This window comes from Hyposmocoma kahamanoa, unplaced genomic scaffold (assembly GCF_003589595.1).
Source record: "Hyposmocoma kahamanoa isolate Upper Pololo Valley unplaced genomic scaffold, ASM358959v1 65, whole genome shotgun sequence".
In the NCBI taxonomy this organism is placed as follows: Eukaryota; Metazoa; Arthropoda; class Insecta; order Lepidoptera; family Cosmopterigidae; genus Hyposmocoma; species Hyposmocoma kahamanoa.
In genome coordinates, this window is record NW_020653853.1 from 4,760,298 (window position 1) to 4,786,657 (window position 26,360).

Sequence of the window (26,360 nt, forward strand, 5' to 3'; positions counted from 1 at the left end):
TTATTTATTAAGACTTATCCAGAACTAATTCGCAAAAACTTTGTCTCATTTTGTGTTAAATAGACTTATTTTAATTGTTTCTTACAATATTTTAACGACGGTGTTATTGACGTGCAGATAATCAAATTTTACGTTCAGAAATAGTATCATCGTTAATTTCAAACATTTTGAGTTACAACACTATTGTAATGGCAGTGCAATTAATGTATGCGTACAGTGTAAACTTTGCCGAGAAAGTAAAAATTATTATTATTAAAAAAAAGTCGGTTAAAAATATATCAGCGTGGTGCTGATTTCAATTAATTTTGACCAAACAAATCGCCTCATTATAGTCTATTAGAGGTCTTATACAAAGCGATTTTTATTTATTTATTTATTTTTGAAAACACTAGTCCGTGGAAGCCTAGCCTAGCTTGGTGAAAATGAATTTAGATAAGGGAAGTCCCGTATCTAGAGGAAGTTTTGGGAACTGTTGGTGAAAACGACCGTTTTGGCCGACAAAACAACCTGCTTTAGAAAAAATAACACTGTCCACTGAGCAACTGTTTCTTTCACTCCTATGAAAAGCAACTATGTTTCGATCACTTCAATTACGCGACTTTATAAGGCAGGTCAACTCGATTGAGATCGAATTACGAGAGAGTTAGAGTAATTTCCAGTGTACAGGTGCAAGCGGGAATGATATAGTGTTTCGTTTCGGAGGTAACGAGTGTAAGTTGCATTATTGTTTTAAACCGAGGTATTGCAACGCTAGTTTACATTTTAGGAGATGAGGTGTGAGATTCACCCATCGCGTCCTTGCGCTGTAAATTAATATGAATAAAACAAGAACAGGCGAACAAAATTTGACACACACCCGACATCGACAAGTGTCCGATTGGATTACTTCTATTCGTCAAGTTTTATTAACATCGGTTAACGGAAAGTGGATGACATTCCCTAATTGGAATATTTTCTTTAGATTTGAATAGGACCACTAGTGGTACTTTCTTTCTAACAAAAATATAATCAAAGAAATCGGTTTACAATTGTCGGAATAATAGCGTAACGTACACACAAAAAAATACAGTCGAATTGGGGAACTCCTCTTTTTTTGTAGTCGGTTAAGGATTCGCTTCAACTTTTCAAATTCTTTAAACAAAATATATCCTTATTCCTTCAGAAATCTATTCATTTGAGATTGGTATACTTTATATATAGGTAATTTCGACACGGCTACCTATAGCAATCATTTTACAATTAATGTGGTGGCATTGGGGGCGCAATTCTATACGCGTGTGAGGTCACACCCTCGAGAACAACCCCTTCTCTTATTTGTATCATCTAATGACACCTAGTTATACTATAGAGGTATTATGTTAATAAATTTGTTATTTATTTGTACCTAACAATTTATTAATTTATTATTTTTTATTAACTTGTTATATCTTTATTGAATAAAAGAAATTACACGCAGGTTTTGTATATATGTGCTTGGGGAAACCTTTGGAACGTGGAAACTTATTATAAACGAAATATTATAATAAGTTTCCACCTTCATAAAGGAGGAGTTTTGGCCGTTGGGTGTTATACATCGGCGATTCTAAGTCACGTTAACTGACACCAGATTGCGCCACACGTCGGTGACAAGTGCACTTCGTGAGTTTGGGGTTCCCCTAGAGACGGGCTATGAGGGTGTGCGTCATTACTATTTATTTACTTATTTATTTTCAAAAGGTACACCAACAGAAAGTCTATTAATACATTCAAACAACTTAAAACTAAAAAGAACAAACTCCGATACACAACCCAATCACAGACGTACACAACATTCAATGATTAACTGCTAGAAGCTAAAGAATTAAAAGAATAACAAAAACACAATCAATCGGGTATCCTCGCAAACATGTATTTTAAAACGAAAACTAAGTACAAACTTTGAAATGGAATCAAAAAATATGTCTAGATTAGGTATAGCACCATTTAGTTCAATTATAAGTACGAGACACAGGGCATGTTTGACATCATTGGTTCTACAAATCGGTGCATGGAACAACCGAGTGATGGGCTGTCGGGATTAGTTATACGAAGCCAAAAGTGAAAATACGGGGAAGCAACTCCTCGCTGTTCAAGGTTCCGTTAATACATTTGTGCAAAAATAGTACATCATGCAACTTACGGCGACCTCGCAATGAACTCAACGTAAAAACAGCTAACGTTGGTCATACGGACACCTATACGAAATTTCCCGCGAAAGAAAGGCGAGGTGTTGTGTGAAAGCCCGTTGTACTGACTCCAAGTCTTGGTTCCAAACTACAAAAGCATATTCAGCTTGACTGTCAACCAGTGTATATTAAATAAAATGATTTATGTTTCGGTTAGAGATAGATGGGACTTAGGGGCCTTCCCTTATGTCCTTACCAGTGATCGGAATTGAAGAAGTTAATTTAGGTAAACTAAAGAAGAACGTGGACTTTCCCTTTAAAAAATCACGGGCCTTCTCGGAACTAATAATATTTGAAAAATACTGCACGCAATTTTTCAGCAACAGTGATAATAATAATAAAATTGTTGTAATAACGTATTGTACAAATGAATAACTAAAGACTAATTATGCGAATAAATGTAAAATATAACTCATATACCTGAACTAGGAGAATCTTGTGTTTCAGGTAAAAAATACTAATTATACAGGTGAATATATGATGATTGAAATATAAACAAAAAAAATTAAACAATGAAATGCAAATCATATACCTATTACGCTTAAATTTGACAACATTTATTTTGGGATAATTAATAAATTCTCTGTGTCATCGTAGGACATATTTTGAAGGAATTCTTGGAGAGTTTTCTTAACCTTTATGTAACAAAAATGATATATGGCCAGTTTGGCGTTTAATTTATTGTACAAAATTGGCCCAAGAAACACAAAAAATCTGGAAATAAAAACGTTTTGATGATGCAATTTTGGGGCAAACAATATCTTTCCGTCATTTGTTAGTGTTTTCAGTACTATATGGGAGTGTAATGTGCTGTTTGAAAACTGTGGACTTAATAAATTATTGCCTTACAGTTAGTACCTTACACGCTTATAAAGAAGGTTAGTGGGGTAAAGGAAAGGGCGGAAGGTAGAAACCATTAGAACCGCTCGCTGGGCTCTCTCAATGGTCAGTAATGAAGTTTTAGCAATACCACCCAAAGATGTAATGCAATATGTAATAATCGATTGACATGTGGCATAATAAACTTGCCTGATTATTTTAAAATCAGTAAAAGCGCGTAGCTTTTTAAACACATACATTAGCTTACGAATTCGACCGCTTAGTGCTTTGATATAGTGCTTAAAAGAGAGGTTATCATCTATTATGACACCTAAATACTTTACCATGTTAGTAACAGCAATGTCTGGACACTTGCACAGGTTGTTAGTAGTCTCCTTACAATGGTGAACATAAAGTTGTGTGTTAGTTATAACAGACTTTGGTTTTCGCATATAGAACTGCATAAAACTAGTTTTATCCGTGTTTAGTGTTAATAAATGTTGCTGGAGCCAGTTATTTCCGACATTGAATCCTCGCTGAGCACACTCATAGACTTCCTTATCAGAGTTGTAGCAGAAAAAAGCAGAGCAGTACCATCGGCATAGGATATGATCTTCCCACCATCTAATTCTCGATTACAAAGGTCATTAATGTAGATCAGAAACAGAGTAGGGCCTAAAATACTTCATTGGGGAATTCCAAATGCAGTACTCTTGAGATCAGAACTGAAAACGTCACCTATTTTGACACATTTGGAGCGGTTCTCCAGATAATCTGCAAGTAATTTTAGCTGTATCCCTCTTATACCTAGGTATTCAAGCTTCTGCAATAGGATGGGTATATAAATTGTATCAAAATCTTTCGCTAGGTCCAGAAATATACCCACTGTTTTATTACCCTTGTCAAGTTCCCTTGCAACAAATCCGTAAGGTGATGCACAGCGTCAGATGTCGATAATTTGGATCTAAAACCAAACTGTGTTTTAGATAATATGAGTTGTGTCTCCAAATACAATACAAGTCTAAGGTCAATGTTGCATAAATCTTTTTCAAGTTTATTTATTACAGTGGTGCATAATTGGAACATATTACCAGAAGATGTTATTTTCGCTGTATCTGGTAATATGTCTTCAAAAACATGTTCGACAACTGGCTACGAACGAGTGAATTAGCGCTCAAAAAGTGAACTAAAACAAACGGAATAAATTTCAACACTGTGTGATATAGACATACCAGCAAAATGTACTGGTCTATAATCAAACACTTAAATAAAGAAATACACCAGATCGCTACGCGGAATCTAGAATTCTAGAGGCATAAACGCATTTTGGGTAGATATAACAAATAACTGTACTTTCTTAGCTACTCTTTCTTTATCCAGTTTGATGCTGAGAAAGTTCGAGATCTTGGTGAGGATCAGATAAGATTTACACAATTCCAAAGGCGCGAGACGGTGTGGCAGAGTGAGGGACGCGAGATAATTTGCCCCTAATCACGAGATGAAAAACTTGCCGGAACTCGGGTTAGCCTCTCATCTAATATTATATTAGAGTATTGATTTTGGAACTTATACGACAAGACGCACTAATGGACAGCCCGATATCTTTCTTTCTTTCATATCTTTCTGATTTTTTGATTATAGTGACCCTCCTTACCGACCCATGATGTATACGAGAAGGGCACTATAACCTGTGCGTGCACATGAACCTTTTAAGTTGAGGTTCTGACCCCAGATCAGTCTGTGTACCGGATTGTAACAGACCGTTGTCATTGACTTCATCCGGTTCTCAAGAGGCTAGTGCCTGGGGTGCACGTACCCTCCTTATGTTCCAGATAGGTACCGGAGCTGTAGGCACGCTCACTTCTCGCTGCGCATTGCACAAGTAGCTGTTGCCACCGCTAAGCCATCCACTACTATACCATATATGTGGCGGCGCTGTAGCAGTTCCCAATAACCTAAGCGGCTGGAGGGACTGGAGGACATCTAACTCATACTGGAGGATAGCTAGCTAGCTGTACTAGCTTTCCAGGCTAGTGCAGTGCAGACCAAGTCCGGATACAGCTTCCGACTTAACGGGGAACTTACGTGACCCGCGCGTCTCCTCGCCTTAGGCCCTCGTCTAGACAGCTACTAAAATGCGCTAGTTGCGCACGAGACATACGCCACGGCCACACACCACCGGGGCAGCCGAACGTGTCCGTCGCTGCAGCTCACCACAAACCCCAGCGAGTCAATACCCAAGTCCGGGTACACCAGAGATACCCGTGAAGGCTTATCACTGGCGGGGGGCTTAGCCCGAATGCCCGCTGTACTCTGGTTGGTAAACAGGGATAATGGACAAAGCTTACTAATGGACTATGCTCGAAAGTTTTTTCATACAAAAACCACGATTGGATATTATAGGAGCGTCGCAATGTCGACGTGACAGAAAGTGAGTTGCTGCCGCCATAAAGTTGCTTGCTTATCAGTATTCTACAGGATATATCACGGAGAGGTCGTGATGAAATTACATCACTTAATTTCGCCTTCCGCTTTCCATCATCGTGGGACTAGATGTAGGCTGGGGTTCCACACCTACATTGTGGATATTCCAAAGATTCTCGCGAAGCGTTTCGCTTCCACATTTATATGGCGAACGGCTATGGAGTGGAATGCCCTGACTGCAGACTTGTTCTCTGAATGCTGTAACTTGGGTTTTTTCAAGGCGAGATAGTCATTATTTAAGTGTGCATGCTACGTCGTCAGCCCCATTGTCGCTTTCCATCAAGTGAGATGGAGGTCAAATGCGCATTTATTTTCTTATACAAAAAAAGATGAGCTATGTTTATGTAACACATTAATCGTATTTTTTTGTATGAACAAAACGGTGAAAGTGTGCCTTGACTTTAGAGTCAAACCAGCACAAACCGGCAGAAGATAGCATCAATGAGGATCCAGCGCACACTGATGAAGGATATCCATTACGATACCGCGAGCGTACCTCAGAGTCAGCTGGAATGCCGCGTGATTCGCTGACATGCCACCGCTCGAAATTGATTCTGTTCTACTGGCGACTACGCGGTCGAAAAGTTCCCAGCGCATTCAGGCAGATTCCGGCGCACATCGGTGGATTCCGGCACATACAGGTGGATTCCGGCACATACAGGTGGATTCTTGCGGCGTTAAAGAGCACACTAGCTCTTCAATACTGTTTTGAACAACAGTTTTGAAAAATACCACGAGACTTTGGAAATGTTACAGAATTTTAAATAAGTAATCTTTCTTGTTGTTATTAAATTTTTATTATGAATAACTTCACGTCTCTTAAAACACGATCTGACAGTCGATTTCAATACATTTACTCAGCATTTCATCTTCATGTAAAGCTCCTTAGTCATACGTCCCCCTTCGTAAAGTGTTCCTGTTTTCTTAAACATTTTCACGGTTCGCAAATTCCTTATAACTCTCATATATGAAGTGTTTTAAAACATTAGCGCTCACTGACGTAATTATACGTCTAACTTTTAACTCTAAAGCAGGTGAAAGGTTTTTACTTAGAGTTTTAATACTTTTAATGTGTACGCCAAGTGGCGAGTTGACGTAGAGTCGCACTTTGCCAACGGGAATTTGTTTTCAAGCGAAATTTTAATTTAATGACACGAGTTGAGGAAAGTTTGGAACGTGTTGAGTGTGGGATGTTTATAATTTGATTTTGTATGTTTCAACTGGAGTTTTCCAAGTCTAAAACTTAAAAGCTTCTCATTTAGTTATACTGAGAGGTCTTAGTTACGTTTTTTCGTTTCACCAATATCACCTTCCATCCGTTATTTGGCCCACGCAAGTGGATAAAGAACCGAAAAAATAGTTTTATTTCCAATGTGTAGTAATACCAAAAACCTAAGAAGTCTACTGTTCACTTACATTAAACTTTAGTACTTCTTAAACCAATGTTTTATAAGACACTCTTGAAACAATGTATTAAGAGTGTCTTTTTCATTGCAAGCATTGGTTTAAGACATACTTTATTGCAAGTGGACATATGAGTCTGTCTAGTTTCAAAATAAAAAATAAAAACAAATAAAATGTAAATTGTTATTTTATTTTTATTTGACGTCGTTGTATTTCGGTGTTTCGACGATATTTTGTGCTTATTTATATTTATACTTTATTTTATATTAATTATTATTGAGTTCTTAGGTTTTCGCGATTGTGACACATAGGAAAGGAAACTATTTTTCCGTATTTAAATCGCGTATATTTGTTTTTTCAAACAAACCGACGTTTCGAGCCCTTTAAAGGTCCCATGGTCACTGTTGACTGAGGTGATCCAGTCTTCAACCAGTTATGTCTGATGTTAATGCAAACCACCCTATTTTTCACTATAGTTACAATAGTTATTAATTAAATACCTTATTTTTACTTTTACAAAGAAAACATTTCAATTTACGCTACATTAAGTTTTACAAATGATTTTATTGAATGAATTTTTATTAAGTTCAATTTATTTTTAATTAACAATCGAAATTAGAATAGTTTAATTCCGGAAAAATAGTTTCATTTGCTATTAATTACTATTGTTTAAATAAGCGATGATCATAGTATTTCCTGACATTATATTTTAATATTGTGATATTGATAATAATGAAATAAATTATTTTATTCTATAACAAATTTCCAATATTGTAGAATGTTTATATCATTGAAGTAATTTAATAATTGTAAATTCTAGACAATTTTCGCAATTTCTAATATGATTCGGAATGTATTGGTGTAATTATAAAAAAACCTTTTTTTCTTATATAAAGTGAAGTGACTAGTCGTGCGCCTGGTGGTAAGCGACACGTCTGTCCATAACAGATGCAGTGTCAGTACGTTATGTTTACGTTTCTGCTTGGCGGCAGAAATGGACAAGGTGGCAGTAGTTCCCTGAACGAACACTTTTACAAGTAGCTCTACTGCTACTATGAGACCTATATTTTATAATAAATGAATGTTTTGATTTGATTACTCATCGGATTACGATAAAACTTTCATGAGTTGTTACGCCTATACCAGCAAAAGTTTCTGAAGTATGAGAATCATTTCAAAATATTAGGTGGACCCCATGATTCAACCAATGTGTCTAGAGCCGCTAAGGCGGCGTAACAAACGCCACTGAAATAAAAAAAAACATTTACATCTAGTGGCCTATAAAAATACAAACAACTTTAAAAACAAAGCACCCCAAAAGCAATGTCATGAATTCTGCAACATTTATTACATTGTATTCGAGTAAGAGAATACAAAAGAGGCAATTATGCGCGACCACCCGCTACAGAACCATTACCACTTCATACTGCATTAAACAACGCGTGTGCTACTATAAAATAAGGACCACAAACTTCCTAACTGGACTGCGTATTACTAGTCAATTTCTTAAAATGGGGACAATATTAGAACCACTGAAGCTGGTGAATTTACGTCTCAGGCTATGGGCGCAGTAGCCATATCCCTGATATTTAAAGCTCAGAGTGACACTACAACTGCTATGGAGATGCGTGTCACCCACCAGGCCATCGCTTGGTATCGAAAAAAAAAGAATGAAATGTTAAATGTACTTAAAACAATAGTAACTGAAAAGAGTGCAGATTGTGGTACAACTAGCGAATTTATGTTACTTTTATAAAATACAAATTATTACACATTCAAAATTTTGGCAACAGTAATGTAAATACATTACAATAAATTTATTTTAAAAAATGACCTCAAGCTAAATACAATTTTTTTCCCATTGAGCACTAAGAAATAGGTCCAAAATACGTGTTTATAAAGGATATCATCAAGAATTGAAGAATTTTTATTTTTTGAATGGTATAATGTCGCTGTGACTTGCTGCTAACCTAACCGCTTTATTACTCAACCTATCAATGTAGGACAATAATGTATTTGAAACATCAATTGTAATAAAGTCATTAATTGCTGTAAATCACAAACATTTAAAAGTTCACTTCCCAATTTGTCAGTTGGTAAGTACCGCACAAAAGTCAATACTCGCTCCTTTATATGTAATTTGAAATATTCTTAGGTCTATGTTGAGTGTATTTGTAACTGTTTAGCCGGAGTGCAGACTCAATGCTTCGCACAACAAAGCAAACACTTGGTAAATAATGGGTAATTACCGCACCCCCAGTGTGCACACCCCTTAACAGCTTTGCTTTGAATTTGTAACGATTGAGATATAATAAGTATAGTGTTTTTGTTATATTAAACTCACGTTATTAGCAATATTATATTGTATTATATATTATATTGTTCAATTGTATTGTTTTAGATAATTTTGATGATTTTTGATATTTAGTTTTTAACACAGGTTTAAAATAAATTTCAGGTTAAAATAATTTAAGAAATCATTCTCTTTAAAACCATAGAGAAACGTACTATCAGGAAGCTTGAAGCCTTCTCAACTCCAAAACATTTTTGTTTGTAAGCGCCGTTCCTTGTTTCATTGATCCTTTTTTTGTGAAAATATTTAGTGTGAAATAAAAACATAGCCTTTAAACGCCATTGATTGAGAAGATATGCAAGCTACCGGCGGCTGGCTACTGACCGCCGTTCCTTGCACACAAAGAGAATCCTCAACGCTATTATGCGTCGACTTTACTGTTAGTAAGGACTATGATAGAAATAGGATCGTAATGTGACGAAACAGTTCGATAACCGTAGCGAATGAAGCCGGTCAACGTAGACGTTTCACATTAAAAACTATGACCATAAGGCTGCCTTTCCACAAGAGAAGTGCGAGGTAGCGAGGCGGTGCGAAGATGTGTAGCGGCGCTGTGGAACGGTGGGATGTTTTCCACCAAAGCTGAGCGAGGTATCTAGGCGGTGAGAGGATGTGCAGGGGCGCGGTGCGAGGCTGCTTTACGGATTCTTTTCAGCTATTCGAGGGCGGGGTACGGTGTGGTGGGGTGAGCGGTGGCGATGTGTCAGTGTCAGTTAGTGTCATACTTTCAGTAGCTCTAGTTTCCTGCACCGTTTTGCATACATTCCTCGCCCACATCCCTCGCACACATTCCTCGTACACATCTCTCGCTATTTTGTATTTACAAATACTTAGCTCCGCTGACCTTTTTCCACCGGAGCTGCGCTAGCGAGGCTAGGAAAATGAAGTAATCCTGTTGGTGGATTTTTTTCTCGCACACCGCGTCGCTACGTCGCACATCTCTGGTGGATAGGCAGTCTAACATCCCGATTTCAGCATCCTTCCATTATTAAATTTAAATAAATGTTCTTGCGTCCGTTCTACAACGGCTCTTAGGAAGTGGATGTAAAAAAGATTGTCTTTTATACATCTGTTTTTTAATTTTGTGTAGTAATAATATTTTCAACGGCCTCACAAGACGTAAGATTCCCAATCACAGCGTTTTTCTTTTTAGAAATATGTAACTGGTAAATGTAAGTATCGTGTCGTCAGAATTGTTGTAAAGACCTCTAGCGGAAGTTTTGCAGGCATAGGGTGGTGATCAATTTTCAAGTGAACTCAACAGCTTTTAAGTCTGTTTAGAGCACAAGTTCGATCGTATGTGGAGTACTGCTGCCACCTTTCGGACGACTCTGCCCATTACCAGTTAGCTGGACTCGTTGGAGCGAAAAGTAAAGAGTCTTATTAACAACAATTCCTTTTGAAGTCGAAGTTACAAAATCTCGACCATCGCAAAAAAGTAGCCTGCTTGTCGGTTTTCTATCGGATACATTTCGGGGAGTGTACGCAAGAACTTTTCAATTTACTTCCACCCTCACCGTTCCTCCTTCGGTCGACTATAAGGTCCGGAACCCTCCATCCTTATAGCGTTGATATACCACCTATTCGCACTAAGCACTTTGCTTCCTCCTTTCTGATGCGTACGGTAAAGGAATGAAATACTCTACATTATCTACGTTTCTCAGAAAGTACAATTTGGGGCTATTCAAAGTTAGAGTAAATAGGCATTTGTTAGGCAAACGTGTCCCATCGTCGGTCACATCGTCGCTTAACATCAGGTGTGATTGTGGCCAAGCGTGTGTCTCTTATATTATATACAAAAAAAATTAAGTGCCAAATGTCTTATCTATCCATTTCAATTGTCAATGAAATGTTTTATTTTATCGTTTCACATAACAATTGACTAATTTCGTAAGCACTTTTTTCTATTATCTTGCTTTTGAATATCGTCAAAAAACCTTGTTGAAATTATCACGTGTACAGCGCGACATAGCTGTTACCTCAGGAACCGACTCAGTTAAACGGTACGCCTTTAATTTGTTTCATGTACTTTCTATTATTTTTACAACGTTTATGTGATAAAAGCACTTTTGACATAATGATCAGATGTGCCTACCGGCCATCATATATTATACCAAGACTACGAATTATATTTATATATAAAAAAGGAGAGTTTTATTAGAGCTCGTCGAGATGAAAGAGTTCGTCCAGGGAAGTATTGCTACCTTGCCTATTTCTGCCGCCAAGCATCATTGCTGCGTTGTTGCTTTAAAGTAAAAGTATTCGTTCGGAATCCGAGACTAAACAAATGTCGAAAACTCGGACCCATTTCGGATGTCGCTTGTGCACTAAGTACGAATCCAAGAAAATACGAATATCGCTTGTACACCTAGAGATAAAATTATCCCTGTGATATTTCGGACCGTCACTTTTCCGATTCGGAACTGATGCGAATCGGACGTAGTGCACAAACGCTCTTAAGGTGCTGGTGACAGTGACAAAATAATTGTTTGAGATATCATACGAAACCATAACCCAGTTTTAGAATATTGAAATTGTTTAATGATATTTCAGCTATGCATCGTTAGAGAAGGTTCTAATAAGTTGAACACGTTGTCTAATTTGTAAATAAACAAAACAAAATGTAAAAAAACAGTTAGTTTTTAAAAGAGAACTTTGTGCTGTCTTTTGCTTTTTAAAACGGATATTTGACCATTTATCACTTAGCCGCGCTTAAGTTAGTGGACGGTAGAAATTACAGGCGAGCTGTCGTGGGAGAGGGCTCTCGAAGAGCTATCCAACGGTTTATATAAAGAGATAAGAGAGAGGAGGGTGCGACGCAAAAAATTTGGAAAAATATAAAAAATCGATTTCGTAGTACGACAATCCGAAAGGCGATCGCGAGCATGCCATCCTCGGATCAAAGACAACAATGAATTATAATTTCTGAATAGGAAAAAGCCATCAATATCTCGTAGATTTTTTATTTAATAATTTTAAACTGTTAATATTAAAAAAAACTGTCTGTTTGGGGGGGTGGGGGTTGAAATTTTGTTGCCGGACAAATACAAGTCAATGAAGCTAATAAAACTAATAAAACAATGAAAATTAAATTAATGTATATACTTAAACGTGTTAGGGGTCAAAAAGATTCAACTTGGCAACTTGACGACTTATCAACTTACGTCTTAGGGTGACAGGCGCAGTGGGCAGTACCCCTCAGATCTTTGCGATTTAAAACTCTGAGTGGTACTGCAACGCACACCAGGCACACGACTTGTTCAACCCGTCACTTGATATTATATATAAAAAAAGGAAGATGGACGATGATTAATAAAGGATATTCGCAAACGAAAGCTCTGTATCGTACATGTATGAAATATCGTACCTTTCACTCAATTAGGATAAAAATGTCAGATATAGCAGTAAGGGAGAAGAGGTGCAATGTGTGTAAAGCACTTACGGAGACCAAGGCAATATAGGCTACTCCCACAAAACAATTTTTTTAACGATTCTTTACAAAGCTCAACTTTCAAAAGAACTAAGCCCCCACAACACCCTTGACAATAAAGATGGCATATTATTAGGGGTGTATTCAGGGTGCGATGAAATATTAATTCCTCCCTGAGATAACTATTAGGCCGGATTAAGGGATTATTGTTTTAACCGAATTAGCTTACGACGTGAGGTACCCGACCTCCGAGGTGGCAAAGATTATGAAGCTGGAAGAATGTAGAAGAGACACGCGGAACTTTAGATTTAGTAGACACCAATCATTGACGATTATCTTTATTATATCGCCCTCTGATTGCCTCCAAATTGATTAGACTGTTCATTCATCGACCATGCCTACAAAATCAGGATCATTATTATTATATTCTTGACGACTTTCGTGGTCGTGTGACCTGTAACCATTTTCATGGTGTCGCCATCTCAGAGGTCCCAGGTTCGATCCCCAAACGGGTCAATATAGCACCAAATCTTCTATATTGCCTCTAGTCTGGGTGTTAGTGGTGTCGTCATAGTTTCCGATTTCCATAACACAAGTGCTTTAGTTACTTACTTTGGGATCAGAGCAGCTAAAGTGATGTTGTTTATTTATTTATTCTTCCGTGATAATAATTTTTGTTTTTAATTTCTAAAAATTAATTACTTACCTAGTCATGTAAATATATTTTTTCAGGGTATGTACTGATAAAAAAGGTATACCTGTTTTTATAATATTCTTTTTTTTAAAACCTACAAAAGCTTAAAATAAATATAATTTCGCGTCTGCGCGCTCATAATCACCAGAAGATTTCATAGCACTCCCGTCAGAAGGCTTATTAAAAGTAAATTGCGAAAATTGCACAGCAAATGTGGCCCTCTTAGCTTGTTTGGCTAACCAGCTTACCACCTCCACTTTACTGCGCCCTATAGCTCTTCTACGTTTCCGTACAATCTAAGCTCATTTTGGGCTAGTCGCATTAGATAGGACCAGAAATGAAAGGCCTTTCAAAGCATAGAAATTATACGCCATGATAGGTCATTATGGTTTTGTTGTATTGACACCCCTTATGGTATGCTGGTTAGGAGGGTCAATTTGCGATGAGCTTCCGTAGCGTAGTAGTATTAAGGTTTCAGAGTTCAAGTGATACTGGTTAGATACAAGTACCCATGATCTGTAATGTTTGGGGTGGCAATGATGGGGTATTTGCGTGTAGTGGTGTTGACAGCGGATTATGGTCGTAATGTGTTACGAGTAATGGTTTGGGGGTTATGACAAGTGGCTTAAAAGTAATTGTGATTTATAGGTGGTTATGCTGGACATTCCACATGTGACACTCCATATATGCAGCCGTAGGTTAAGGTATATTCTGTCACTTTGTGAACTCCAGTTTTGAACGCTATATACTTTTTTTATAACATCAAGTGACGGGACGAACAAGTCGTGCGCCTGATGGTAAGCTACAAGCCTGTCCATAACAGGTGCAATGCCAGTCAGAGCTTTAAATCGCAAAGATCTGAGGGGCACTGCCACTGCGCCCGACACCCTGAGACATAAGTTGACAAGTCCCATGTGCCTGTAATTTCACCATACCCTTCAAAACCGGAATGCAGTAATGTTTACATTTCTGCTTGAATGCAGAAATAGGTAAGGTGGCAGTACTTCCCTGGGCGAAATCTTTCACAAGGAGATCTACTGCTACTTACATGATGTTAAGTACTATTTTCAAGAAACATTCTATTTACCAAACCACCATCCGTGTCTCATCAGGTGTGGTTCCAAAACCGGCGAGCGAAATGGCGTAAAGCAGAGAGGTTAAAAGAGGAACAGAGGAAGAGGGAGGGCGCTGAAGTCCTTACGAAGAGGGACCCCAGTGATGACAAGGTCGGTAAATATTGTGAACCAATGAGTCGTCGTCTGATCTTAAAATTGAAAACGGAAAGGTTCCTACAGAGCTTTGTGTCACAGAAATATATCAAAATTTGTTACCCCATTTTAAATAACTTCATGAATTGAATTGAACTTTATTATTTTCTCCTTTTCAGTAAATTTATATTGTTAACTAATTTTGCAGAATTGTTGAAACATATTAGGAAAACTTTCTTAACATTTTTGAAGTTTCTTCAACTTTCAACCTGTGCAGCAACCTCTATTGAGAACATCCTTAAAAGTCTGTCTATATTCCAGGGCTCATCAGAATGCGGAATGTCGCGGGGCTCAGGAGAGGGGTCTCCCGTCTCAGCGACGTCCCCTCGCGCTTCCCCGCCCGTCACCCCCGGCTCGCCACGCCGTTCGCCGCTCCGTTCGCCTAGTCGCCGTTCACCTAATCGGTCTCCAAGGTTGGAAAGGTTTGTTGTATGATGTTTTTTAGTATTGTTCAAGAAAAAGCCTACAACTGACTGTGTAGCAGGTATTTGTCTCCAACTCCAGTTTTACAATATGGCAGCGGCGCCAGTTGCAGGCATTGTTCGGAAACATGAGATGGTATGGTAGACAGTAATAAGTACCTAGTTATGAATACGCTAATTTATTTAGGCTTGCCAAAAACAGAAAACAATATTATTTCCTAAAGTCCAAATTTGAATGACAGCACAAGATAAAGAGTGAATGTGGATGGAGGTGTAGGGAGAGTAGACCTAGACGTACATATCTTGATCAGATTGGGGATGTCCTTAAAAAGACTCGGTTAAAACCACCAAGTATAAACCAGCACGTATGAAGAGACTGATCCGGTATAGAAAGCGAAAGGGGTTTGTCAAAAGCGAACCCTGGTGGGACCAAAACATACTACATAATCTTATGTCCTATTTTCATATTTAGTCCGACTAAACAATTAATAGACTTTAGAATGAAGGTCATCTTTCACACGTAAACGTGAATTTCACAATGATGAATTCGTTGATATCTTTTGTTCTTTTTAAAAGACGTTTGTTGTTATCAAAACGATTATCATCATAGATTTACATATCTGGGTATTTTACATATCACATTGTTTATAACCTATAATTAGGGAAATTTTCAGTAAACCACCAGCCTTAAAACTTGACGCTCCATTTTATGATGGTTTTCGAGTCTTACAGGTATATAACTACAGATGTACGTAAGAGGCCTTCAAGTACATATTTTGAAATTTAAGGTGTTTTTACAAAAATTGCTGTTGAGTGCTAAAAATGACCCTGCGGTGAAAGACAATAGTCATATCTTCGTTTGTTTTTTATTTAAGATACTGTGTTTGATCTGAACATTGATTTTAAATGCCTAATTAAGGCTCTCATTCTCTTTAAAACATGTAGCCTAGCTTTATTAATCTTTACTAACAACGCATATAATTTTACGTGAATTTTAACAAAATGAAGGTGATTTGTGATTTATGGGCACGTCCTCTCGTTTCAAGAATTTTGATGGTATTGACAACGGATAGAAAGTAAGAATAGTGAAGGAAAGGGAACATTCGAGAATGATTCAAAAATAAGTGGCCAGGAACCAGAAAAAAGTATGATGAAAAGGTGGGATGACGATGATGGAGGTCAGCATCGTCACTAACGCTCTGTAGTAAAAATTACTATTTGACACTGAAGGTTCTTTACTTCTCACCTAGAAAAGCCGTGGTAACTTAATGATTTGATCTGCCGCCTCTCTGTCAAACGGAGGCTGTGGGCTCAAATCCAGACTCGCACCTCTTCATTTTTCGGCATTTATGTGCAAAATTTAATTTGAAATTTACCATCAGCTTTACCGCATTAGGCCAGCGCGAGGGTGGCGGACAATGGCCTAAACCCTCGCCTGAGAAGAGACCCGTGCCCAGTAAATGGGTTGATGATGATGTTCTTTATCTCTCGCCTACGGATATTAATACGTCTTAGTGACGTGCGATTGTCGAAGATACGCCAATGTAAAAGGAATGCAGCAAATGGTGCAAAGCACGACATTTTCCGTAGAGTACTAGTTAGTTACAGGCCGATGGGAATTGTGTTGTATGAACAGGCGTTTGTAGGTACATGTCTCATCGTTATTCTGGTGCTGTAGATCGGAGCCGAGTTGTACCTCGCCAGCGCCGTCTGTTGGCAGTGCCGGCTCCAGAGAGGCCCCCGTCGAACAACGGCCGCCTCATCATCTGTTCTCACCTTTCGACCAGTGAGTACCTTCATATTATTTACACCTGCAACGAAATTAAATTAATACTCTATGCAGCTGTGCTTATGTTTATTATATTTGATGTAATGTTTATATAATTATTTTAGTAGGACTATCTTTCGTCCTTTAGGGACTGGCTAAGGCGAGTAATTGACCATACTGCCAAATCTGATATCGTAATTTTTCTTCAATAGTTTAATATTCTGATATTTTTCGTATTTTATAAACGAATATTTTTTTCGCGAGTAATCTTTATATTATATGTTTAAGGTGGCCATTTTGAAAACCTTAACCGAGATTAAACCTTTACTAAAATTATTTTTTAACTGGAGTAACAAAGTAACCCCTTATAATGTCAGTTTGACAAACAATGTTGCCATTTTTATTGCATTTTTATTTTATGAAGTGCTTGGTTGGTTGGTTGGTGGAAGTAAAAACATAAAAATAAAGTTAGTTAAGTTCAATAAATGTTAAAGATTTAAGTATATAAAAATACCGTTTTGAAATCCCTACCACTAAACTAACTAACCATAAAATAATACACTTAGAGTCTAGGCACAAGGCGTATTTTATACGCGCCGACGACGACGTTGCAAGCAAGAATTATATACTCCACTGGAGTTTACACTTAGAATTTCATGTAGTTGCTTCATTTCAAAAACTAACTAAAATTAACAAACAAAACTAAAAATCAAAATGCGCACGACTACAGTGCGTCTGCGGTGCGTATAGTGCGTTGATGACGCGCGTCGTTGGCGCTGACTATTTATGAGCAAATTCTCGACATAATATTTCGATAACTCTTATATTATCATATTCCTGATTTTTAAAGTTAAATATATTAAAACTATATTTACCTTTTAGTAGATTTACCTTGGTGATTTGCTGAGTGAGTCACTCGTGATAGATCTTTTAAGGTAACACTATTTTTATTTCATCAATAAATAATAAATCACTTTATATCAGTATACAATCTCTAAACAAAAATCCGACTGTATGACTTTTATTTATTTCGTTAGGAATGGACTATTTCTTTGCCTCCCTTAAACTACAACCACTCTGATTGTATTTACTTTTAAATTAGTATATTGAAAATAACTGGTTGCTGACTTTACCATCTCAGTTTTTTATGATCATGAGATCTGCATAAAGGCCGCATAACGTTAGTTTGTTTGAGAAAACAATTCTCCGAAAAAACAGTTTAATTTCCAAATGAACATGCGCCTGGTTATTACATTATTTATTAACGATATTCGACAACAATGCTAGGTAACGACCACGTCATATCAATATCAAATCAGTGTGCGTTTGATTGACAGCGATTCGACGCCAATAAAAGTATTCAGGTCACTGTAATGTGCCTGTGTGGTCCAATAAAGCGTGAGGTCGAATTAATTTTGACGATCTGTTTTTATAATTGTAGGTTCACATTAGGAAGATTGTTTACGACGTTGAATGTGGAAATTTATCGTGATTTATACAAAAAGAGCAGTGGTAGGTTTATTATGGACTCGACTACAAAGACAATATATTACCACCTGCATAAGTGGGGGGACTTTCAAAGTAATTCACGATCTATGCGCACAATCAAGTCTGCTTGCACGTCTGCATCAATGTAGTAGTTCCACATATTTTTTTATCTTTGTCATTGCTAACTTGATTTTCAATTTAAATATGTTTTAAAGTATTTTTTTGTAATATAAAGTGACGGAACGAACAAGTCGTGCAGCTGATGGTAAGCTACACGCCTGTCCTTAACAGTTCCAGTACCACTCAGAGCTTTAAATCGCAAAGATCTGAGGGGTACTGCCACTGCGCCCGTCACCCCTTTTTTTTGCGTAGGGAAATCCTCCGAGGATACCTCTCTGCCGCGGGGGCAGCGGGAGGTTATGCTTGTTATTATTATGGAGGTTATAGACTTCTACCGGCTAAAACCCCACGGTGGCCTTCTCGGGTGCTTTAGTGGGAAGGATCCGGGATCGACTTTGCGCACCGGAACCCCCCCAGCAACTAGGAGGAGCTACGTCCTCCCCCTCCTCTCCTCACGACGAAGAGGGCCACATCGCCCCGTCGTCCTCCTCGCGGCTGCCTAACTTACTGGCGAACGAAGCCCCCGCTCCGATAGCCCGCAGCCGCGAAGGTACGCCGCCGCCGAGCGGGATCGGCCCTCTCCGGATCACGCTCGGCGATCTCCTTCTGAAGCATCACCGGTTCACAGAAGGAGACCACTGCCTCATGGGACTCTTGATCCGCCAACACAGCCGCTACTATGCCTGGCGGAGAGAGATCTCGCCCGATCCGGGCAACCAGGATGTTCCGCTCGGAGGCCCATGCGGGGCACTCCTCCAGCGTGTGCTGGGCGGAATCCTGATCCCTCCCACAGTGGTGGCACTGCGTCGTCGACTCGCGTCCGATCCGATTCAGATACTCACCGAAGCATCCGTGCCTGGTGAGTATCTGTGTCAGTTGGAACGTGGTGACGCGCTTCCGCTGGCTCAACCAGACTTCGAGGTTGGCGCCCGTCACCCTGAGACAAGTTGACAAGTCCCATGTGCCTGTAATTTCACCAGTATCCTTACCCTTCAAAACCGGACACATTAATGCTGACATTATTGCTTGGCGGCTTCCCTGGACGAACTCTTTCACAAGGTGCTCTACTGCTACTAGAATTACTACTATTTATAATTAGCTTCTCTTGTTTTTAATAATTACTTTGCTCGATTGTATTTATATATTGCGTTGTTCAGAATAACGTTCTAATTTTAAGTAAAAAAAAAATTCACTAGTTAAGCTCCGCCGCGCTCGCCTCCGCCCCCATTGCTGTGCCGGGGCCATGGGTCCTTCTGTACCCCTCACACTACGCCACTGTTCTTTAATCTTCGTAACGTCAACCTATTTGTACGTCTTACTGCTGGTCTCTTCTAAGAAGAAGAAGCCCGGCCCTAGTCCGCCACAGGTGTTATAAAGGTTGTGAACCTTTTTTGACGTATAGGTTCTATCACGATGTTTTCATATGATAGTATAAGATAAGTATTGTTCTTCCATCCTACACGTCTCTCGTAGCGTAGGGTTGTCACATTATTATCTTAATTTGTACCTACGGGTTGTAAACATAATTTAAAAATAATTAAGGTATTCAGTAGTATTCTCGTACTACGTTGAAATAACCTTTGTCAAATGCAGTTCTTATATACTGATTATTTGATGTGTCTAGATAAATAAATCACCAAAAAATCGTCGATCTAATGGGGAAGCAACTGCTCTCCTACTAAGCTACCATTGCTGTTCTATAACTTACTAATTCCATCAATAAAAGGCAGAGAACAAACTCTTGACGAAATCTAAAATTATCCAAGCACCAAGAAACCTTATCATGATTACTCAAGTATCAGTTTCGAAGTAAATCCAATGAAAGTCGAAGTGGAAAAGTTAATTACAGCGGAGAGGAACGCGGAGGGGTGGGGAGGGAAGGAGAGAAACGAAGCGGAGTTAACCTCCGATCATTATTATTGACAATTAAGCTTTATTCGATTTAGATAGAATCTTGTCGGCGAGTTCTACGATACTCATTGAGAAGAAAAAAATCAAGTAATAAGCGTTTTTATGATAACAAATACCGGGACGAACGTAGACGACACGCCTGTCCGTAGCAGTTTCAATGCCACTAAGAGCTTTTAAATAGCAAATCTGAGGATACTGCCACTGCGTCTGTCACACAGAGACATTAGTTAAGAAGTCCCATTTGCCTGTAATTATATTTAGTGCATTTTAACTGTTAACGTACATTACATTATGCATTTTATCTGTTAACGTACATTACGGTAGGCATTTCCCGCTTTTCCCATTGAGAGTTTTCTGGGTCTTTGAGTGTTGACAATATTAATGTAAAGTCTGAAAAGGTCGATATCTGCTTACATATCCCAATCCAATTTACTAATCTTGTTTTATATTTTCTCCGATTCAACCTTTTTTTAGAGTGCATAAAAAGACTGATGCCAGTAGAGAAAGCTAAATAAGTAACGTAATCAAGAACGTAGCAAGTGATAGGTAACCTCTGCCTATCCAAATTGAGAAAAAGGCCTGGTAGTGTGTTAAACAAAATGGCGGAGCTGGTAAATACATCTATAATTGTAAAAAAGGAAACTCTCGCCTAGTACTTATAACTTGGACCAAGACAAGAAAGTTAAAAGTTAACTAATTCCGTTACTAATTTTCAATAATTTAAACTGACAGTCTTGATTTCAATTTAATATAATTAATAAGAAGTCATTTTCTCAGACATGCTTTCAAATATTAGCATTATTGACAAAAAGGAACACTCGAGAGTTTCTTGTTTTTGGATCATGCAATTGTTTACCGGCTTGGCCAGAAAAGTATTAAAAATCCATTTCTGTACTCTAAACTTTCAAATCTGAAAAAAAGTGTCAGAATAAAAAAAAAATCACAAGCCATACTTTAATTACGGTATTCGTATGTACTTGCACTACTTACTTTTTTTTTAAAAAAAGAATGCTGTTAAATGTACTAAAATGCTTTGGTGTTTAATATTTTGTTGTTTCCTATGTACTCACGTTTAATACAAGGTCTCACTGGCGTCGTCCTTGTAACTTATGATTCGTCTGGCAATCCCTGATTTCCCGGCCTCTGTAATAACACTAGTAGTGCTTTTATATTTGCCATAATGAAGGCAGTAAATTCTTAATTTACTTATTCCTATTGCACAACTTACACTAACTGTAACAACAACGAAACATGTAGGCATAGTCAACAAGCGTTGAGTTGGTGACCGCCTGAAAGAAACTTACGGAATTTCGATAATCTGCAATTTTTATATAATACCAAATGATGGGGCGAACAAGCCGTGTGCATTGTGGTAAGCGACATGTCTATCCATAACAGTTTAAGGGTCGTATTCTAGAACTCTACTCAATGCTGAAGTCAGGATTGCACTGGAAATACGACCCTAATGGCAGGGACTTGAGTATGATTTCGAGTGCTTTAAACCATACTCAAATCCTGACTTGAGCATTGAGTAGAGTTCTAAAATACGACTCTTAGGGTCATATTCTAGAACTCTACTCAATGCTCAAGTCAGGATTGCACTGGAAACACAAGCACTGGAAATACGACCCTAACAGCAGGGACTTGAGTAGGATTTCTAGTGCTTTGAATTATACTCAAGTCCTGACTTGAGCATTGAGTAGAGTTCTAGAATACGACCCTTAGAGTCGTATTCCAGAACTGTAGTCAATGCTCAAGTCAGGATTTGAGCAGACTTGAGTATGATTTCAAGCACTGGAAATACAACCCTAATGGCAAGGACTTGAGTAGGATTTCTAGTGCTTTGAATTATACTCAAGTCCAGACTTGAGCATTGAGTAGAGTTCTAGAATACGACCCTCAGTGTCACTCAGAACATTAAATCGCAAAGTTCTTAGGGGCACCACCACTGCGCCCGTCACCCTGAGACATAAATTTCCAAGTCCCATGTTATTAGGCCTGTAACTTCACCATCACTCTTCCAAACCGGAACGCAGTAATACTAACATTACTGCTTGACGGCAGAAAGAGCTCTCACACAAGGAGCTCTACTGCTTCAGGCGGTAACGTCTCCAAGTATATTCAGACTTACTGAACATGTTAGTATCGTTAATCCAATTTAGAGATTCCATCATGGCTAGAGCCTCGTAGAATGGTGTCTGCCTTAGTGCCTCCGTGCGCAATAGAAGTGCGGGTTAGATTCTTAACAAGTCTTTTTTAAATCTTTTTGCAGCGCTAGCTTATTTGGCAAAAGTCAATGTTGTTATAGAACTATCTACACCATTAAACAGCAAACGTAGTATGTAGTTCCTTCAGCCAACATGGCGTCACATCCGGCCGCGTCGCGCGCTGACCGGAAGTGCCGTTAATGCGATCTGCCCAATCCCAATCCCGGCTTATCGCGCCGTGCGCGTCGAGCCTTATCCGCATAGAAACTTATCGTGACTAACTGTTTTTACACAGAACGAGTTTATATCATTCAATTTTCCTATATTTAGTTTTTTGTTTATATGATGACAGTCCATCGGTTACACAGTCCAAACGCAAATTAAAAGAGAACTTCCTGTTAAACTCTATACTTAATCAGTAACATGAATATAAACAAGTAATTTGTTTAGATTGTAATATACAATATTCTGTTTATGTATGTACCTATTTATGCATATAAAGTTTATGTAGGCGTATATATAATTAGAATTTTGGCTTTTAATTAATTTTATTTCATTTTATTTTCTTTTTATAACTTTTTATTGACTTTTTAATTTTGATTATATTATTTTGATCTAAGCTGTAGGTATTAATTTCAATAGAATTGTAATTTTTTTTTATATGGGTCATTGTCGCCATGATTTTCATTATTATTATTATATTATCATAAATCATAATTTCGGTATGTTCAAATTCACATTTAATTAAGTTTCCTCCACTTGCTCGTATCATCTATACCATCATTGGTTTTTATAATAAGCTTTCCTTAATAAGTACATTTGAAAAATTTTAGGTTTGAAATTTTTTCTGATAAATTTATGAAATATTTTGTAATCATATAATGTAATCAAGTCAAACTAATATATCGCCAAATTCTTTTCAGCGCCCTAGCTCTTTTCCCTTATCTGATCTAAATAACTTCATGTAGGTCATCTCCCGCGTTTTTTTACTACAATCTTCCCTTCTATAATGGTTCTACGAATACTGTCCTTTCTTATCACATGCCCAAATATCTTTTCCCTGCTGTTCTGTATTGTCTTCAAAAACTTTTCAGTCCATTCAATTTCCCCCAGCTTCATAATATATCTCAAATGCTTCAAATCGTTCTTTGTCTTTCTGTGTCATTGTCCGCATCTCACTACCATGCAATGCAACAAAAAAGTGTAACCATACATGGTTACGCTATGGTGTAACTCTATAAGTGTAACTTTTGTATTCTATCAATTGATTCGTCAAAATTTGAACACAGAATATTAATGGACAGATATAATACCAATGGTTTTATCAATCGTTTAGTTTGACGAGTAGAAATTCAAGTGATCTCTACAACCGTAAATCCATAAATTCATAAAATGTAAATGCAACTCTAATTCAATAATCTCGCGGCACAATTGATAAGTAAGTAGATACATCTCTATTCGTAACGTATATATATTATGGTAATTTCACCTTTGACTAAATAGAGTTGGGTAATTGAAGACATGATATGAGGGTTCCGTATATTATTCTTTGGATGCGAGAGTAATTTGTGAATTATGAGCTTAATGTATGAAAATTATGCAAATTTGTGATATTCGTCGAGTGTTGGTAAATGCAATTGTGTATTTTATGTTAATGTTGGTTCATATAGAATCGAGTGTTAGAATTTTGCAAATTGTAGATTAATTTATTTTAATTACTGACTTGTTATTATATAATTAGTTCTTTTTTTATACGGGACGATCAAGGCGTGCGTATGGTGGTAATGCCCATAACAGCTACAGTGCCACTCAGAGCTTTAAATTGCAAAGATCTGAGGGCCACTATCAGTACGCCCGTCGCCCTGAGACATAAAATTGACAAATCCCATATGCCTGTACTTTCACCAGTATCCATACCATTAAAAACTGGAACGTAGTAATGCTTACATTAGTGGTAGTCGGCAGAATCAGATATGGTAGCTGTATTTCCCAGCACAGCTATTCATTTCACGAAAATCTACTGCAAAAAGCCAAATGTTCTGTTGGGGTGCCTTGTCAGTACTTAAATAGAGTTTTCTAAGTTATTTTTTATGGCTAGATATAACTATATTCGTGAAGGTTATTTGTAACGGATGAAGAAATTGGTTGCATGTGATAACGAGTTTCGGTGGGAATAATCTTAACCCATTGACCGCAGTGGACGCTTTACAGCGTCTTTCACTAACTTGACTGATGCGCCAATGACACCTTAAAGCGTCAATGAAACCTTCTAATTTTCAATTGAAATTAAGATGTAAATAAAGATATTCCTTGTGTTATTTGTATATTCTAGTTAAGTATGGATTTATAGTTGGATTTTATATTCAGTTATGTTCTTCTTTGATTTAGGATAATTGAATTAATATAAGGTGGAAATTCATAACATGGCACATCATTATATAAACTTGGCGTCTAGAGAATGAAACTAGTTTTGTCAGTGGCGGTCAAAAAGGTTTATGTTCTGGCTACACAGGGGCGGCCGTGGAGCGTTCCGGGCGCGGGAATTTTTGTAATGTACGAGTTCATATGAACCCTGGCACAGTGTAACGCCCGCCTCTGTGTGGCCAGAGCATTAAGGATATGTGTAGTCCATTATTGCTCAAATTAAACTCCGTTTTCCGTAGCGATACTTACATAGTTTTAAGAATTATTAACGTTCTACAGTAATGTATAAATAGATGAAAATAGAATGATCAATACAATTAGTCAATCGCAATGGGCATCAACGCACGTCGACAAATGGTCGGATAATCAACTTAACTCCCCGACAATCGGGTTACGTTTGGACTTTTGTTGCTGTGCGTGCATTTGACCCTGTACAAAAGTTTGTAACACAGTTTGGTATCTAAAACTGGTGTTCTGAGGCCTGGACCCCTGAGATTGTGCGCCTCTAAGCCGGGGCTTAGGGTGTCTAGTAATAAATTCAGCCCTGGGTGCTGGCTTTGTTAAACGTGCTAAACAAAATAGTTTTATAATGATGAAAAATTGTTGTGTTCTTTATCGAAAAAATAGTTAAATATAAATTAGTTAAACATTGTTACAGAAATCGAATTGTAAATCTTGTTAGAAGTTAGAACGAATAAAAAAATTACTATACATTGCAGTCTTCAATCGAGATAATGGACCTTTCCATTAGATGTGAAATAGATTGATACACAACATCAAGGTTCGGTATTGGAACTTAATTTCAAAAGTGTATTTCTGGCTCATATAAACGCACTTTATTGTTTCTTTGGACTTATACACTATTAGCATTTCTCTTTATCTAAAACTATCGAACGCAATGTCCACATCGCGAACAGTCCCCGGTATTTCATGTGCGCGTGAATGTAAATCTATTTGTCATATTAATGTGGGCAATTAGGACCGATGCGGGCGCGGAAGGGTTAACGCGAAACCAAGCCCATATTATTGTATTGCTGTAATTGGAGACCATGTGTACGAACAGTTAAATGCTTTGAAAGGCGTTTAGAACTTCACTAGTGTACATAAGATTATAATCGTAAAGTTAATTGTTAATGTTTTAATATTTAGTCAGCGCTATAAATTATTATTGATATTTTTACGCGTAAGTAAATTTCTTTAATAATTAAAATATAAAAAAAAATAAAGAAGTGAAAGGTCCTCTGTCGTGACCACAAGCCGATAGACGTGTAGAATGGCCTCCATTAAGTGGACTGATGATGATAACATAAAGGTCACACAGTGAAGGCGTTAATGAAGATGATGAGTAGCTCATTGTGAAAGAG

At 37.8% G+C, this 26,360-nt stretch overlaps 1 protein-coding gene across 1 annotated transcript in view; it reads left to right on the plus strand.

Annotated features, from left to right (window-relative positions):
* LOC113231496 (dorsal root ganglia homeobox protein) overlaps positions 1 to 26,360 on the plus strand; it is a 149,959-nt gene that overhangs the window by 67,688 nt on the left and 55,911 nt on the right. The window contains exons 6-8 of the mRNA XM_026465822.1: positions 14,501 to 14,614; positions 14,918 to 15,078; positions 16,757 to 16,864. Coding sequence (XP_026321607.1) covers positions 14,501 to 14,614; positions 14,918 to 15,078; positions 16,757 to 16,864 — 383 coding nt within the window. The remainder of the gene's footprint in view (positions 1 to 14,500; positions 14,615 to 14,917; positions 15,079 to 16,756; positions 16,865 to 26,360) is intronic.